The 18076-nt window shown below is 36.7% G+C and overlaps 1 protein-coding gene across 8 annotated transcripts in view; it reads right to left on the reverse strand.

The window, feature by feature from the left end:
- TET1 (tet methylcytosine dioxygenase 1) overlaps positions 1–18076 on the reverse strand; it is a 112762-nt gene that overhangs the window by 7921 nt on the left and 86765 nt on the right. For 7 of the 8 annotated variants that reach the window (XM_081157360.1, XM_081157358.1, XM_081157359.1 and 4 more), the window contains 6 exons: positions 16129–16340; positions 13014–13164; positions 12707–12793; positions 9125–9214; positions 7218–7355; positions 4990–5311 (listed from right to left, as the gene is read on the reverse strand). In XM_081157360.1, coding sequence (XP_081013486.1) covers positions 4990–5311; positions 7218–7355; positions 9125–9214; positions 12707–12793; positions 13014–13164; positions 16129–16340 — 1000 coding nt within the window. The remainder of the gene's footprint in view (positions 1–4989; positions 5312–7217; positions 7356–9124; positions 9215–12706; positions 12794–13013; positions 13165–16128; positions 16341–18076) is intronic. The other variant, XM_081157361.1, reaches the window with a different exon arrangement.

The raw sequence follows: 18076 nt of genomic DNA on the forward strand, positions 1-18076 counted from the left end.
CAAACACTGATGATGTCAGTGCCAGCCAGTTCTCTTCTGTTCACTTTAAGTCAAACACGCACACATACATTAAAATTCGGATGTAGTTGGTAGCTTTTTCACCCAGTGATTTTCCTTAAAGAATTTTTCATGTTCTAAAAGATGATAACATGATGACATAGAACAATATTTAACTACCCGAGGAGATGTTTAGATGGATTTTAGGTATTGCATGATCTCATTTTTGAAAAAGTAAAAAATAAGTAACAGTTTATAACTATTCCTGGGCAAAGAAAGCATCATAATAGGCAAAGTTAATTATTAGCAAAGGAAGGCACATAGAAATGTTAGTTGAAAATAAGCCATTTGTAACCCATAAAAACACATGCATTTAAGCTCGTTCCTTTCTCACCGAGTAGGGTAGGTCATTATTATCACACTGGTCAATGTGGGTAACTGCTCTGACACACCCACACAAATATTACATCAAATGAAAATATTCTTGCTGAGGACATTCTCCCTGTTTCAAAGTTCTATTCCCCCCCCCTCCCCGCCCCGATGATACAACCTAGAGACACAATGGTTCTCATTTCTAAAGAAAACTCATACATAGGAACCCAGGAGTGGCACATCAAGACACCCATGCTACTATCTATGGTTGACTACTATTATTATAGAGGTTAAGTTGTCAACAGATATAAATGATGGGGAGGAACGATTAAAATACTGATGAATCTTTTATTGAGTTGAATAAAACTGACAAAGAATTTATGGGTAAGGTTTCAAAGGGGTCAAGAGGTTATGGGCCAAATATTGTACATATGGCTACTAATAAATTGAACCTACAAACTTCTGGTGCGCGGGAGGACACTCCAATCACCTGAGCCACCCGGTCAGAGTGGTATATATTACTTTTAAAATAGCATGTAAAGTTGCAATCTATTGGAGAATGACACAAAAATGAAAATGATATGATTGTTATTTACAAGCAGCATGTAACGAGTTAAATGAATCTTAAAATAAAACTAAATTAAAATCTGTGAAATGGAGCTACAGGAAAAAAGGAATGATAATTCTCTCTGCCTTCCCTCTTCACTATCCCTTTATTGAATCTTTCCCAGCATTATAAAAATGCCTGCATTGTCATTTCTCTCATCTTAAATATAAAGATCAAAGAAGGAAAGGAGTACCCATTAATTCAAAGTTTGAATATCAATATTAATTCATGGTATATATATATATTTAGGTTCCTTGGAGAAATGGCTGAGTTTAGATATGGGGCAGGATTAAATAAGATGAGCCTGGAATACCTGGTCAAAACAAAACCTATCAAAGACAACTGGAGTATAGCCCGGCTGGTGTGGCTCAGTGGTTGAACAACTAACTACCTATGATCCAGAAGATTGAGGTTCAATTTCCAGTCAGGGCACATGCCCGGGTTTCGGGCTCAGTTCCCAGCAGGGGGCGTGCAGGAGGCAGCTGATCAATGACTCTCTCATCATGGATGTTTCTCACTCTCCCTCCCTCCCTTCCTCTTAAGTCAATAAAAATATATTAAAAAAAAAAAAAAAAGACTATTGGGGTTGTAACAAAAACATTTCAGAAGACAGCTTGATGGGTTTCTACTGACTAAAGAAGAGACGATTTAAAGATTGTTTTTTAAAAGCATTTTCAAATTTAGTTGGGAAAAACACCTATTTAATATGCACTGAAGTATAAACTATGTTTTTTAAAAAAACATGAGATCAAAATGATACTAAATTAAAAAAAAATTGACCACATTAGCCGAGCTGGGCATGGCTCAGCTGTTGAGCATCAACCTAGGATCCAGGAGATTGTGGTGGATTCCGGGTCACGGAACATGCCCAGGTTTTGGGCTTGAACCTCAGTAGAGGTCGTGCAGAAGGCAGCTGATCAATGACTCTGTCATCATTGATGTTTCTATCTCTCTCTCCTTTCCTCTCTCTGAAATCAACAAAGATTTATTAAAAAAAAAAATTGACTACATTAGAACATGCTTGGGAACATGCAATCTGAAAACTGGTGAATAAAGACAAATAGCTAAGTATTTACTCAGATTTCCCCATATGAACCATTCCTCGGAAATAAGTTATTGATAAGGGCAATATTTTTTTAATAGAAGATCAACTAACGAATGGAAAAAGAATGATAGATTTTGTTCCTCCTAATGAAATAAATAATACAGAATATAAAGGTACCTAAAGTCATTAGGTAAAAAGCTGACAGGGAACAAGAACGTAATAGTGAATTGGGCTGACAAACGCCTGGCCCATGAGTCAGGCTCAACATCACCACGTATATTGTGACCTGAAGAAACAGAAATAAAGGATCACAGATGGTGGTGTTGTCATACCAATTTTTTAAAAATTGAAGCTGAATTTGGCTCTACAGAACAATGGTTTCTGCTATAATGAAAAAAGAAGAGAGAAAAAGAGGAAAAACAGCAAGCTTTAAGTTAAATTTAAAAAGTATAGGAGACATGTAAAATTAATATAATGTGTGACCTTGTTTGTATACTTATTTAATCTAACTAAATGTAAAAAAAAGCCACTAGGAGACAAGCAAAGCAATTTGAACACTGGTTGCTTTAAGGCATTCTTTGATTTTCTTGTTTTTGTTTTAGGTACTGTGGTTTAAAAATTCCTTATATTTTAGTGATATATACAGATGAATCAATGGTAGTAAATGAGACATGACCTCTGCAATTTGTTATCAAAAATATATATAGATGCAATAAGAATGGATACGTACTGAAATAAATTTGAACTGGGAGCACATGAGGGACATGGGATTCATTATATAATGCACTCAGTATGTACACTTAAAAATTTTTCCATTTAAGAAAAGACCCTCAACCTTATAACCTATACCTCATTCAACTCACCCCATTATAGCCAAGCACAAGAATCTCTCCGATTTTTCTGTAAACCCACTTCATTCACTCTCACCACCACTCTACTGAAATAAATCTGCTCTAGCAACAGCCTTCCAATCTGATGGCGAAATCCAGTCGCCACCTCACTTGACGCGGGAGCAGGGGCCTTTGACGGAGGTGATGCCTCGCACCCCCGGGAATGCTGCCCTCGGTGGCTTCACTCCTACCTCGCCCGAGATGCCAGCTCTCTCGTGCCGGCTGTTCCTCATCTCCGAAGCCTTTACAAATGGAGAATTCTCAGGATTTGGCCTTGATAAAGTCTCTTATCGCCTTTAGTTTCTCTCTGTGATTTCCCGCATTCTCGTGGTTTACATTCTGTCTATAAAATCGGCCTCCTAAACTACATGTCCAGCTAGAAGCCTTCCCGAGCTACACTGCATTCAGCTGCGCACCGAACATCTACAGAGCCTGGAACGTCTCTGCAAAGTGCCTCAGCTCTCTTTCCAATTCTGTTCTCCTCCCCCCTTCCTCATGGCAGGTGGTGGTGTCTCCACACTTCCAGTTTCTTCAAGCCAAGAACATCAGGGTCAACCTTGACACTTTTGGGGGGCACGCTCTAAATTTAATCCATCAGAAATCCTGATACCCTCAAACCATCCAGAGTCAGACACTTCTTGGGGCCTCATTGGCCACCCTGGTCTGAGCTCCACCATCTCTCTCCTGAGTTGTTAGGATACCCTCGTTATGATCACCCTGCTTTCCTATTATCTGCCCCACATCACTCTAGTTTTAACCCAGTAACTAGAATGTTAGGTTTGAGTCACACCATAGCCTTTTCGTATCCTGAAATGCCCAGTGAACTTCCTCTCGTTCATAAAAAGTCCAGTTTTCACCGCAGTCTACTAAACCTGAGATGAACTGCTCAGACCCCCCTTTACCTCTCTGATCTCATTCTCAGCTATTCTCATTTTACACTTGCTCCAGCCACACTGGCCTCCTTGCTTGCATCAAGTATTATAGGAAATTCCTGCCTCCTGACTTTTGCATTTGCCATTTCCTCTGCCCAGAATGCTATTTATCCAAATAAAAACACTACAGATTCTCATTTTTAAATGCCTCATTCTGAGGGATGCTCAGTAATATTTGTTGAGTAGGTCACTTAAGATGAGTAGTTAATATTTGTAGTAGTTTAATATTTGTTGAGTAGTTATTTAAGTTACTTAAGTTGGAAAGGTGATCAAGGAAGTGATGTCATTTCATGTATGCCAAGGAGGAGGAGCGGGGTTTCAAAATAGATGTGGAACCAAAAAAAGGATGTGTTGCCTTGGCCAGGTGGCTCACGCGGTTGGAGTGTCGTCCTGTACAACAAAAATGTTGCAGGTTCAGTTCTGGTCAGGGCACATACCTAGGTTACTGGTTTCATCCCTGACTGGGGCTTGATCAATGTCTGTCTGTCTGTCTGTCTCTCTCTCCTTTCCTCTCTCTCTAAAATCAATAAAGCATACCCTCGGGTGAGGATTTAAAAACAAAAATCACAAAAAACCCCACGTTTTTTAAAAAAGCATAAACAACCTGGCAGGTGGTAGAGTGTTGACCCATGAACCAGGAGGTCACAGTTCCATTCTGGTCAGAGCACAGGCCTAGGTTGTGGGCTTGATCACCAGTGGGGGGTGCGTGCAAGAGGCAGCCGATCAATGACTCTCTCATCATTGATGTTTCTCTCTCTCCCTTCCTCGCTCTGAAATCAATAATTTTTTTTAAAGCATAAAGAGAAAAAAAATACTGAGAAATACAGATGAGAAACTTTTGTTGACTTTTGGTTTTGTTAAGTATTTAGAAATGTATTTGGTGCCTTACATATAGTTTGAACTCTAACCAAGCTATATTAAAAACAAATAAGATATAAGAAGAATTAGCTAACTTAATTAATTAATTGATATTTGACATAAAGTTTTCTTTTCTATAATGCCCATTCCTAACAGAGTGGAGCAAAAATAAAGGAGAGGAAGGATGCTGTGCAAAGGAAACTGCAAACTTCTGCTGGTGAAAGTCGTGCACAGAAAATTAACATGGTCTGCAGGCCTCACCTAAAAGTGACAGTGATGAAGCCTTACCGTTGTTTGTTGTCGAGTTATTCTTCCGCTTGATTCGAGGAATGAATTTCTTCTCCACAGCCCTTATCTTATGCGGGAGGACCTCTGGCATCATAGCTGCTCTTTTCTTCCCACAGCGAGGAATTGGCTGAGTAAAACATGTTCTTTTTTTGCGGCGGGGTGTGAGGACATCAATGGCACCAGATCTGATCTTGGCTTCCATTCCTTCCCTTGAGCCAAACTCATCTGTGTCTGACAGTTTATAAAGGGGCAGCACATGCAACTGCTCATCTTGAGGAATAACACCTAATGAGCGGTTGTCTTCTCGTGTCAAAGTACAAACCTGATAGGAAGAAAACACGAAATGGAAAATATAGGGCCTGCACATTCACAATGGCTATTCCTACCTTCTCACTGTTGCCGTGGTGTAAGGGATCTGTACTCTCATTTTATTTTCAATTGGTGACTATTGGTATGTTAATTTTGGATGTCATATCTTAACCCACCCAACACGATTCAATTCTATTAACTTAGCAATTGTTTGTGAGCAGACCATTATAACTTTGAGTTGATTTTATAAGTAAATGATATTGCATATGTTTATATATTTTATAATATTTTAAATATTAAGCTTTCTATCTGTTACCTTGCATTTAATTGCCCAAGTTAAGGAATGGTTAGTGAACAGTTTACTGCCTTCATATTAAATATTAACTATTAAGAAATTATTAGTTTAGCCTATACATAACCTTATTTCTTAATATTTACATAATGTCACATTCCTTGTGGCAGAATGAGCTTAATTATAATGAATTTTCTAATTTGCTATGTTTCCCTCTAAGATTTTTTCATTTCTATCTGTTAAGTGGAATTTATAGATATCTTGTCTGCCCTCCTTATCAGGATGATTTTTTTTTCTTACCTAAGAATTTTATCTTTTTTTTTTTTAACGTATCTTTATTGATTTCAGAGAGAGGAAAGGTAGGGGGAGAGAGAGAGATAGAAACATCACTGATGAGAGAGTCATTGATCGGCTGCCTAGCTCGCAACCTGGGCATGTGGCCTGACCAGAAATCGAACCCTGATCGCCTGGATCCTAGGTCGACGCTCAACCGCTGAGCCACGCCCGGCCGGGCATTATCTTGATAAATTTTCTCTTTCTGCTCCATTTTGCTTCTATTTTAGTTAAGAGCACATCAATAGCCTGGCCAGGCGTGGCTCAGCGGTTGAGCGTCAACCTAGGATCCAGGCGATCGGGGATCGATTCCCTGTCAGGGGCGTGCAGGAGGCGGCCGATCAATGACTCTCTCATCATTGATGTTTCTATCTCTCTCTCTCCCTCTCCTTTCCTCTCTATGAAATCAATAAAGATATATTAAAAAAAGAAAAAAGCACGTCAATAAGCTTGTCTCACTTTGCTTTGAATGTGAAATAGGACACCTTAAGAAAATTCTATCTCGAATATAACCTATCTCTCAGTCCTTGTCCTCACTTTATTTTTATTCATTGCAGAGAAATGAAAATACACAACTATACACAGAAAATTCCTGACCATTGATACCAGGTAGTATTCTACTATTTTTATGATAATTTTCAAATGTCATTAAATATCCATTAAAAGCATACCCAATGGTTTCATTATGTTTCACTGAAAACATTTTCCTAGCCTGGCTGGCCTGGCTCAGTGGCTGAGCATCGACCTATGATCCTGGAGATAGTGGTTCGATTCCCTGTCAGGGCACATGCCTGGGTTGCTTGAGGGCTGGATCCCCAGTAGGGGGCGTGCAGGAGGCAGCTGATCAATGATTCAATCTCATCTTTGATGTTTCTATCTCTCTCTCCCTCTCCCTAACTCTCTCTTAAACCAATAAAGACATATTAAAAAAACAAAAGTGCATTCTTTAAAAATACAAAAAAACCCGAAACATTATAAGTTGCCTACCTTTCTAACTACCGTTCGATAGCACGGAAATGTTGCTTTGAATAATCATGTAACCCCTACCTCCCAGCAAACATACCTCAATTAAATACACAATTCAAGAGCTTCAACAAAATACAGGTTGAAGGGTAGTTCTGTAACTTTTTTGGAAGTACAGTACTTCAATAATAACTTAAATTTAAAAAATTAATACTATTGATATATACATAGCGGAACAGCACATACAATATTTGTTACAAGTCATATTTAAGGTCTCAGCCTAAGCATATAGCAATGGGGCTTTTAGAATCAAAAGCTCCCAGGTACCTACCACAGTACTTCCATTATTCATGTTGTGAATGTCCCTGTGGGGGTGGGCACAGAAGTCTAGGCAAGCGGTGACCCCAGAGAAAGGACGACCTTCCCTGTTGCCAAGCCGACATTCTTGGGCAACGTGTTCGTACTTTACCTAAGAACAAATAAAGTATCACACACAGTTTAAGACAGACTCACTTTAAGGAAAGGGTAAAAATCACTTCCTGAAAAAGTTCTAAAATTTAATTACAGTTTGTAGTTTCAGAGATTTCTGAAACTACCGTATCTTACTGCACTGAATGTGTAGTTTAGTAACATTCGGGATAGAGTTTGAGAATGCCTGGGGAAAATCATTGCTGTGACTGAGGCAGGGTGGGGACACGAATGCCCACTGGTGGTGGATCAACAAGCAGAGCAGCCTGAATCATTCCATTAGAAAGAGGCTAATGTACTGCATTCATTATGTATGCAGCTTTCAATGTGTATAAAAAGTAAATATGTACACATATTCACAAACCAGTACAGAAAGTGAATTTATAAAATTAAAATGAAAAGCTGCCCGGCCGGGCGTGGCTCAGCGGTTGAGCATCGACCTAGGATCCAGGCGATCGGGCTTCGATTCCCGGTCAGGGCACACGCCCGGGTTGCAGGCTCGGTCCCCAGTCCGGTGCATGCAGGACGGAGCCGATTAATGACTCTCTCATCACTGATGTTTCTCTCTCTCTCCCTCTCCTTTCCTCTCTGATATCAATAAAGATATATTTTTTTAAAAAATGAAAAGCTAAAAAACTAAATGAAACAAGATGAAAAGGAATTATAATTTTAGGGGGGTGGGGAAAGAAAAGCTAAAATTTAACAGAAAGCACATTATTCATAATACAAATAAACTAAAGATTTAAAAAATATGAACCTATGCTTATGTTTAAATATTTTAAAATATCTACACTTATTTTCTACTTTGTTTGATACATGATTTGTAAATATTTCCCCCCATTCTGTGCTGTCTTTTTTTTACCCCCTTCCCGTTTGATTGACATATTACTGCCATATAACAGTAAGTTTAAGGTGCACAATGCGATGGTACATGTATGAATTGCAGCAAAATGATTACCACAAAAAAGTTAGTTAACACTTCTAGCCCTTCCCATAATTATAATTATCTCATATGTGTAGTGGTAACATCTAAGATCTCTTAACGATGCTTTAGATCCCCAGATTTTATGTATCTTATAGCTGGGAGATTGTACCCCTTGACTAATATTTCAACATCTTCCCTCACTGTATTCTTTCTTAATGATGATGTCCTTTGACAAATTTAAAAATTTTTATGATCTAACTTCATTTTGGATTGTCTATTGCTAGTGTATAGAAATACAATGATTTTGCATGTTGATCTTGTATCCAGAAACCTTGCTGAACTCACGTATTAGTTCTAATAGTGTATGTGCCTCGATATTTTCTACATATAGGATCATATCACTGGCAATCAGAGATAGTTTACCGCTTCCTTTTTTAGTCTGGATTTCTTTCACTTACTTAATTGCCCTGAATAGAACTTCCAATAACATGTTTCATAGAAGTGGTGAGATTTGACATTTTTATCTTGTTCCAGATATTAGGCAAAACACTTTTAGTCTTTTATCATTAATTATGATGTTGGCTCTGACTGATTTTCATATGTTGAACCAATCACACATTCCTGCTTTTATCTTTTATTTTTAGAAATAAGCATAATTCTTTTACGAGTTTTAATTCAATTACTATAATACTTTTAAAATTAACACTAGATAACTTTTAAAGCTGTTTAATAAAAAGAAATATACATCAAAGTTCAAATTAGAAAAGTTTTCTAGTAACAGTAATTTTGTTTATATAGAAATTTCAACCATGTTTAAAAGTACCATGTAAGGTCCCAAAACATACCTGGTTCTGGTAAGCAACTGGAGCATACTGTTTATAAACTGGAGCTAATTGTGTGGCCAAACTCTGTAAATTATCTTCAAGGTTTTTTTCCTATAGGAAAAGATAGTCCATATAAAAGTTGTTTCACAGTGACATGTAAGGTGAGTTTAAGGTTATGGAAATGATATGTAGTTAGTGCACAATTCATATTTACCCTGATGAAAGAGCTACCACAGAAAACAATTTGGATTGTTTATTTAAAAATCTATACTATTAGTGATTTTATGCTTTACTTTAGTCTTTTGAAACTAAAATTCTATGTTAAATGCTAATTAGAAATCTAAATGGTGTTAGAGGTAAGTTGCAAAACAGCTTATGTTGCTAAAAATGAGAATCATATTTTATATTTATTCAATGATACTGGAGACTTTAAGTAAATGAAGACAAAGTTGCTGCTGGCAAAGGGAGATGTGGAAGCAAATAATTCTGACACAGTGCAACAACTTTCTATAACAGAGAGGAAAGCAAAGCACATAAGGCGTATATCACGTAAGCAAATCCTGTGTCAAGGGCTTCAAATCTAGTAAGTGGGCAACTGGTTGTCTAAAATTGGTGTTTTCTTTTCTACACCACAATGGCTACAAATTGAGGAAGATTTAGTGGGTCTGTGAGGAACCTTAACACCATTATTAAGAATCTGGAGTAGCTCAGTGCCAAGGTTGTGGGTTCGATCAGGACACATACAAGAAGCAACCAATGAAGGCATAAATAAGTGGAACAACAAATCGATGTCTCTCTCTAATCAATACAATTTTTTTTTTTTTAATGTTACTGATGACAGTATGTGGTGTGATGCAGAGAAGGAAGACATTGGAAACAAAAGTTGAAAGACCACTTGGATAGTTTTTCAGAGATAATTAATACTAAATCAAGTCGGGGACTTTTTAAAAATGATCAGTCACATCTAAGGAAGTAAATTGAAGGGGAAATAGAGAACAAGGTTGGAGGAGGAACTTAAGAAGATTTGAGGCGTCTGTCTCGTTTGAAATTTGGCAGATGCGAAGAACACAGAGAAAAGACTTCCATATGAATCACGTCACCTCTGGTATGCATTAGATTACTATGAAAGCCAAAGCCACAGGGCAATGTAGACATACGAAGTTAATTCTTGAGTGTGTCTAACAAGCCTCAGTCTTAGCAACTGTAAAGCATCAGTGATAACCGTTTGAGTTTCCTGACGATTTATGGTGATGCTTTCATTGAAAAAGAAATTTATGTATATGGTCTATATTTATGTTACTCTGTTCCATTTATCTGTCTACTCAATTATCTGTTCCTTAATGTAACCTGCTAAATACAATCAGGAAGTTAGGATCCTATTTTAAGAACACTTCCTGTCTATACACACATTATTTTATTTATTTGGGGGATACTTTAGAATTATGATTTAAATACCTATTGAAAAGATTTTGATTGTTTTCTAATACTTAAAATATTGGGTGGATTAATTGTGTTTTACTGCCAGTAGAATATTATGAAATATCCATTGTCACAAGTCAGACTTGTCATCTTATAAAATATCTCATTTATTGGGGAGAAATGTTGAAAAAAAGAAAAAGGAGGTAAATAGAACAAAATCAAATAGACTGTAGAGCTGACTTCTGGTGTCTATTTATGAATGTAAGGCTCATTCATATTGTAAAAATCTTGACTTTCTAATTATTTCATTAGAATAAATGTGTTTAGGATATAAAGATTTCTACTTATCAGATAAACCTGTCGGCACTCAAGCCAACATCGCTCTACTTTTCTCACCCTATATCTGATCTCAAGGACCATCAAATCCATATCCATGACAACTACCACCTGAACTGCAGATTTACCCCTTGAGCTTCAGATTTTTATTATTATTGACCTGACAACCCCCACTTGGTATCCCCTTAGGGAATCTTCAACCCCTTGAGTCCAAACTGAATTCATTATTTGTCTCCTACCAATGTGGTGCTATTTCAGCATACCCTTTTGTCAAGAAATAGCACCAATTAATTTAAAAAAATAGTTCCAGACCAACCACTGCTCACCATTTTCTCTGGCACAATCACAATCCAAGCACTATTATCTCTTCCCCGGAATATTCTCATAGCTAGCTCATTTTGGTAAACACACTCTTGGCCAACTGCAATCCATTATTCAAAAAGCAGCCACAGAGAGCTCTTTAAATAACAAGTGTAATTATATCACTCTCTTTAAAACCCTTCAACGAACTGGCTTACAAGGACATTGCATGTACCTCACTCTCCCTTGCCTGCTGAGCTTCATACTGGCCTTCTCTCAGTTCCCAGAATGAGCAATGCTTTATCCTGTATTATAAGTACTATATAAATGTTACTCATTATCAATAACAACCATAAGCAAACCCTGACCTCACATTTATTAACTATATAACAGTATTATTGTCATAGAATAAAAATCTAAGTCACATCAATATTATTAATATGTTTACATGCTAACAGTTTCATCATATAATATTTGGAAAGAAAACTGAACTGGTTAATTTTATGGGACAATTGACATCACATTACCAAGTGTCTGATCTTTGAACAGAGTAGCTTTCCATTATCAGGTATTTTATATGTCCCTTACTATTTTTTTATAGTTTTCTCCCTAAAGGTCTAACACACTTTTTGTTAGATTTCTACAGTACTTTATCTTCAGATGACAATTCTCTCTCTTGAATCTTTTCATTGTTTTATTGCAAGGGATGGGAAATCTAGAAAATGCTAAATAATTTTAATTACCTCTTTAAAAGGATCATTATTCATTTAATTCTAAGCTTTTTTGAAAGCTATTATAGTCACTGTATTACAGATATAGTTGGATTAATTCCTGCTGTTTTATTTTCTTTTCTATTTATCCTGAATCCTAATGATTATGTGTAAACTCCCTTTGCTGATTTATGGATGGATGGTTTGTTTTTAAATCGCCCCCCCTCAAGTAATACAAAGCTATAAATTCTATTTCTATTCATCTAAAAAAATTTTAAACATGCACTTTTCAAATACGTGTTTCTATCTAGAGCAGTGTTTTCCAAGCTGTGGGTCATGACTAATTAGTGGGCCATGAAAGCAGTTTAGTAGGTCACAATTAGAATTTAAAAAATAAATTAAATTTTATAAATTCTGCATCATAGAGATACTTAGCAGTAACTATATTGCATATTAGGTTTCAATTTTTTAAATATTTTCTTTGTTACATATAATAAGGTTAAGTCTTCTTTTCTGATGGTTTTGTTTTAATTATTTACTTGTACATATTTAACTGTATAGTGATTTGTAATATAAAATGTTTTTCACTATTGATCACAGCTCAAAGTTTGAAAAACACTGATCTTAGAGTTAAAGAGTATCTAAATCCTTCCCACTCCATACAAAGCATTAACCACCACCACACATAGCCCTTATACATGCCCCACCCCCTCCCACTGCCTACCCACCCGAGTTAAGAGAATGGAATTATACTTATAGGTTGTTATTTTTAATTTAAAAATGTAAGTACTCAACTTATCTAAACTTAACAGTAAGGGTGACTAATTTCTTTGCTCACCATGGCCTCCTGTCCTGGACAGATTGCTTCCGGTTTCACATATCTTCTTTCTGGAATACGTCCTTTAGTAATTCTTTCATAGTAGCTCTGTGGGTAGTAAACTTTCTGAGTCTTTGAAATGTTGGCAAATGGCTTTATTAATTCTTCCTACTTTGGCTGGGCATAAAATTCTATGTTCTTCTAATAATAATTATCTCTGGGGTTAGGGAAGGAGGAGGAGGAAGGAGCCAGGGACAACTGGAATTTGGGTTGATAGAAATGTACTTATATATTCATTGTGTAATTAAAAAGTTAAAAGGAAACTTACATGTAAGGGAGAACTTGGATCAATTCTAAATCTTCTAGGATTTGGGCTTCTACCAAATTTGCAGCCATTGAAATACATACTCCATGAACAGCCAAAAGAGAATGAAGCTCCACAAGACTCTGGATCAATTCCTTGACATGTACAGGTACGACTGTAAGATGGTAATTGCAAGGGAATGAGCTGATAAAGTAGGACAATACCTCAGACAGAACATTTCAAGTTCATATGACTTTAGAAGTATTTTGGCTAATAAACTAATTTTAACATCTCTTTTATTAATTATTATATCTAAAGTACTGTTAATAACACAAAGCTAACTGTATGTGAATATAACTCAATTTTTAACTAAACTGTTCGATTGCAAATCCAAATGAATTGTAATAAACTAGACACATCTGAAATACATGTAATCTTGTTTGATTTAGAAATGGTCTGAATAGGGGATATAAAGGGCTTGGATTTTACATCTCAGATCTGTTTCCTATCAGAAATGAAAACTAGAGCATCTCATGGCCACTTTGGACTTTAGCTACTCTCTCTGTAAAATGACATTGATACAATCCTCTGATAACTGAAAAGAATAGTATATATTGTATGTGAAATCACTTTATCAGTTTTAAAGAAAGCCTTTATGAATGTCACAACACAAAAAATTGAGTGAAAAGCCTGTTTCATTTGTTAACTTGGTAATTTTATCGCTTTGGGGGCATTTCTGAAGCCCTAAAATAGTCTACAGTAAGGATGAGAGCCCTGGCCGGTGCAGGTCAGTGGTTAGAGGGTTGGCCTGCACACCAGAGGGTCGAGGGCTCGATTCTGGTCAGAGGCATGTACCTGGGTTGCAGGTCTGACCACTGCCCAGGGTGGGGAGGGGCCGTGTGGGAGGCAACCAATCCTGTGTCTCTGTCACATCGACGTTTCTCTCTCACTCACACACTACCCCTCCATTTCACTTTTTTGAAAATCAATGGAAAAAAAATATCCTCACTCCTTAGGTGAGGGTTAAAAAATTATAGTAAGGATGACAATGATTAGAGTACACATACAAAGATACGAACCCAAGGAGGTAACATACACTCTGTGGTTCCTTATGCTTAAATCTTGCAATAGTATGTATGCAGTGCTTATGTAATGCCTTAAAAATACAAACAATATAGAAACTACACTTTTGAAGGGGAGCTCACAACAGAAGTTACCTCAATAAAAAATAAACAAACAATAAAAACGTACATTAAAAACAGTAAATAAAAAGAATATGAAAATTTAGAGATCAAAACTGTATTTTTTAATTGTGAATGTCAGGAAAAATCCTGATATAACATTGAATACAAAAGGGACCATTCAAAATACTACAAAGGAAGAAAGGGAGGGGAAGAATAGGTGAAATATTCTAACCTCCTCTAAATCCTCAACAGAAATAGGAGGTAAAATCTAAAGGAGCAAAGCATTACAATAACTTGGCAAGGAAGAAAAAGGGAATGTAAATGGGACCAAAGGAGTTAATAGGAAACTGCAGATGAAATTAAAGTTGCCAAACAAACAGAAAAAAAACTTGTTTAAGTCATTGAAATAACACATGGGAAAGAGAAAAATATAGTTTAACTATTGACAGTCACTTAAAAATTAAACACATAGGAAATGTAAAAGATTGTGAGGCTTGAAAGAGCTTCCCCAGAACATCTTAAACAGTAAACATCACTGAAATGAGACAAATTGACTTATAGGTCCTGATTTTATGGATTGAGTATAGTATTCCTGCCAGTAATTCCTGAACTGAATTGAATCAGGAAGAAGCAATCTGACAAGTCAAAATTAAACAACAGTTTACAAAATGAACTCATTCCGTTTAAAAATGTCAATGCCCTGAAAGACAAAGAAGTGAGATAAAAGGATTAAGAGACCAAAAGATAAAACAACTTAATCCACCCAATCCAGGATGGGGGTAAATTACTATAAAAAATATTATTGGGAAATAGGTAATATTTGAATATGAACTGTTGATTAGATAAAGATGTCCATTTATTATAATTTAATGCAATTCCATGAAAAATATCATTAGATTTATCTTAGAACTACACTGTTGATTATGAAGTTTATTTGGAAGCATGAAGAGAAAACTGAGTAACAAAGAAAGTCTTGAAAAAGAGTAAGAATGGTGAGCCAGCCCTACCAAATACTGAAATATATTATAAAGCCTCTACAGTTTAAGCAATGTGGTACTCAGTACCTAAAAAGCCAGGACAATAATACAGAATTCAAATACAAGACAGGATTCCATTACATAAAATTTTCGTATATAGTTAAGAAGCATTTCAAATCAAGGAGAAAAGTAGTACTCTTTAGAAAGTAGTGATGGGAATAAATGGAAAAAAGGAGAGAAATGAATCTCTTCTTCCTACTATTGACCAGCATAAATTTTAAATACATTAGAGATTTATGGTTTTAATTATTTATGACTTCAACAAATTTTAGAAGAAAACAAGGGTGAATTACAGTATTACTTGAGAGATAGAAAACTGTCCTTACATATCATTCAAAATTGAGACACAAATAAGGTTGGAGATGCAATTGATGAACGCCTGGCCAGTGTGACTCCGTAGCTGAGCGTCAGCCCTTGAACCAAGAGGTCACAGGATCGATTCCAGTCAGGGCACATGCTTGGGTTTTGGGCTCAACCCCCAGTAGGGTGACTGCAGAAGGCAGCCAATGGATGTTGGCGTATTCTATTCAAGAACATCCTCAAAAGGTCTTAACTCACTATGAAATCATGCCTCTCTTTAAAGAAATGGTCACCCTTGCCTGACTACGTGGCTCAGCAGGTGAGCATCGACCTAGGATCCAGGAGATCACGCTTGCGGGCTAGATCCCCAATGGGGGGCGTGCAGGAGGCGGCCGATCAATGACTCTCATCATTGATGTTTCTCTCTCTCTCTCCCTTCCTCTCTCGGAAATCAATAAAGATACATTAAAAAAAAAAAAAAAAAGAAACAGTCACTCTTTTTAGTTGCCCAATATCTAAAATCTTGTTCTCCCATACATATCCTTGGTCATTAATTAACAACTTAACATTCTCTAGAGAGGGCTGAACGTCAGGACAGTGCGAAGCAGGTATGATTACTTTTCATTGAGGGTGCATCTCCGGTCGGTGGGACGGCCGTTGTAGGCCTTCAGGTTCTCGGTGAGCTCGGAGTACAGCCTGTCTGCCATGGGGAGAGGGATGCCGTCCCACACCATGATGAGCACCACCATCACGGCCGTGGGGCAGTGGTGGCCCGCTCGCTGCCGCACCAGACACAGAATCTTCTCTTCGTCGCTGCTCCGCCTTAAAACCTGCAAGAGCAGAACGCATTCATTTATGGGAAACAAGGAACCTCAAGTTGAGTACAGTGTATGTTGCTTTTAAAGCTCTACAATACTGCATTTTATTTTTTAAAATTACTATTTCACATAGGGTTGAAGCCTATAGGAGCTTCAGGGGTCAGACTAGCATCTACCACATAACTCATTAGACTAGCCCAGATTATTTGACTAACACACGACAGAACACAACTCTGTGGTATGTGGTTATTATGTGTAAAAGTAGACCAAAGCGTCTGTGTTTATTGCACTGTTGATAGTTTTGCAAAAGAGGTAACAGAGGATCCTGTGGGGAAGAGCCTAACTAACTGCTCTTCATCGCTCTTACACAAATGTCACAACAGGACAAATCTAGCTAGATGAAAATAACCAAGGACTCCCAACATTAAAAATAAACTTGCTGAGCAATCAAATTTAGCATCTGAAGAAAACGATGGATCTTTTCCTTGAGCAGATGCTTACTAGATAGAACAGTTAACATAGAAAGCAATGTTCCTGCGATTCCTGTGATTTTTTTCCACGCCGCCACCAGGATTTATCATACCTATTTTATCGTAAGATTAAAGTGTCCAGCTGCCATGGTAAATGTAAAACACAACAATCAATTTTGAATATTTATCCACTTAACATACACTATATCATGCCCGTAAGGTGCTAAAAAGCCTTCAAAAGTATTTAAAATAGTGCTCAGTGGTCCTAATGTTATAAAAAAAAATTACATAAAAATGCTGCACAACATGAAATCATCCACTCTGTTTAAAACTCTCTCCATGGATTAGAAAATTACAAAGCACAGACTAACCACATTAATCAGTAACTGATAAAACAGCCCAGACTTGTGACCAAAATGAAGCAATCAATAGCATAATATTCCATTTTTGCTGTTATAATATTATATAAACTTGAGATGAAACTTCTTAAGATGTTAGTTACCCAATATCACTTTCTTCTGTCACTCCAGATGGTTAAGAATCATTGCTACCAAGGCATCCCTTGAGTAGAGTTGGTTTTAGGACCTTCCCCCTAAACACAATTATTTATATTAAAATGTTTTTCTATATTTATATGTCCTTTACAGCCAAATAAGAATACATTTGCTTTCAAAAAAGTTTAAATACAAAATGATATATACTGTAACAAACAAAATTATACCAGATAACTTTCAAGTTGTCAAGACTACAACAAAGTTCTATTGAGCCATTCATTATTTGTCCGGAACATGCTAAAATGTTATTTATTCATGGTATTTGTGCTTTTGCTAGATTTCCCCCCCAAATTTCCTTCAGTAAACAATAGAAAATTAAGCATATGAATCTCTAAATTCAGATCTAGGTTCAATAAATTGCTTAAGTATTACTATGGCATGGATATTCATGTCTATCCAAAATTCACATATTAAATCCTAAGTTCCAATGTGATTGCGTTAGGAGGTGGGACCTTTGGAAGGTGATTAGGTCACATAGGTGGAGAGCCTTTGAGAGTGGGGTTAGTGTTCATATAAAAGAAGACAAAATAGAACTTCTACCATGTGAAGATACAAAAAGAAGAGTCCTCACCCTACCAGGCTGGCACCCTGATCTCAGACTTCCAAACCCCACTCTAACAAATACATTTCTGTTATTTATAATCCACCCCGTCTGGTGTTTTTTCACAGCATTCAAAACTGAGTAAAATACCTATGAAAGACCTCTGACAACTGTAAATACATT

This window comes from Miniopterus schreibersii, assembly GCF_964146895.1.
Source record: "Miniopterus schreibersii genome assembly, chromosome: 14".
In the NCBI taxonomy this organism is placed as follows: Eukaryota; Metazoa; Chordata; class Mammalia; order Chiroptera; family Miniopteridae; genus Miniopterus; species Miniopterus schreibersii.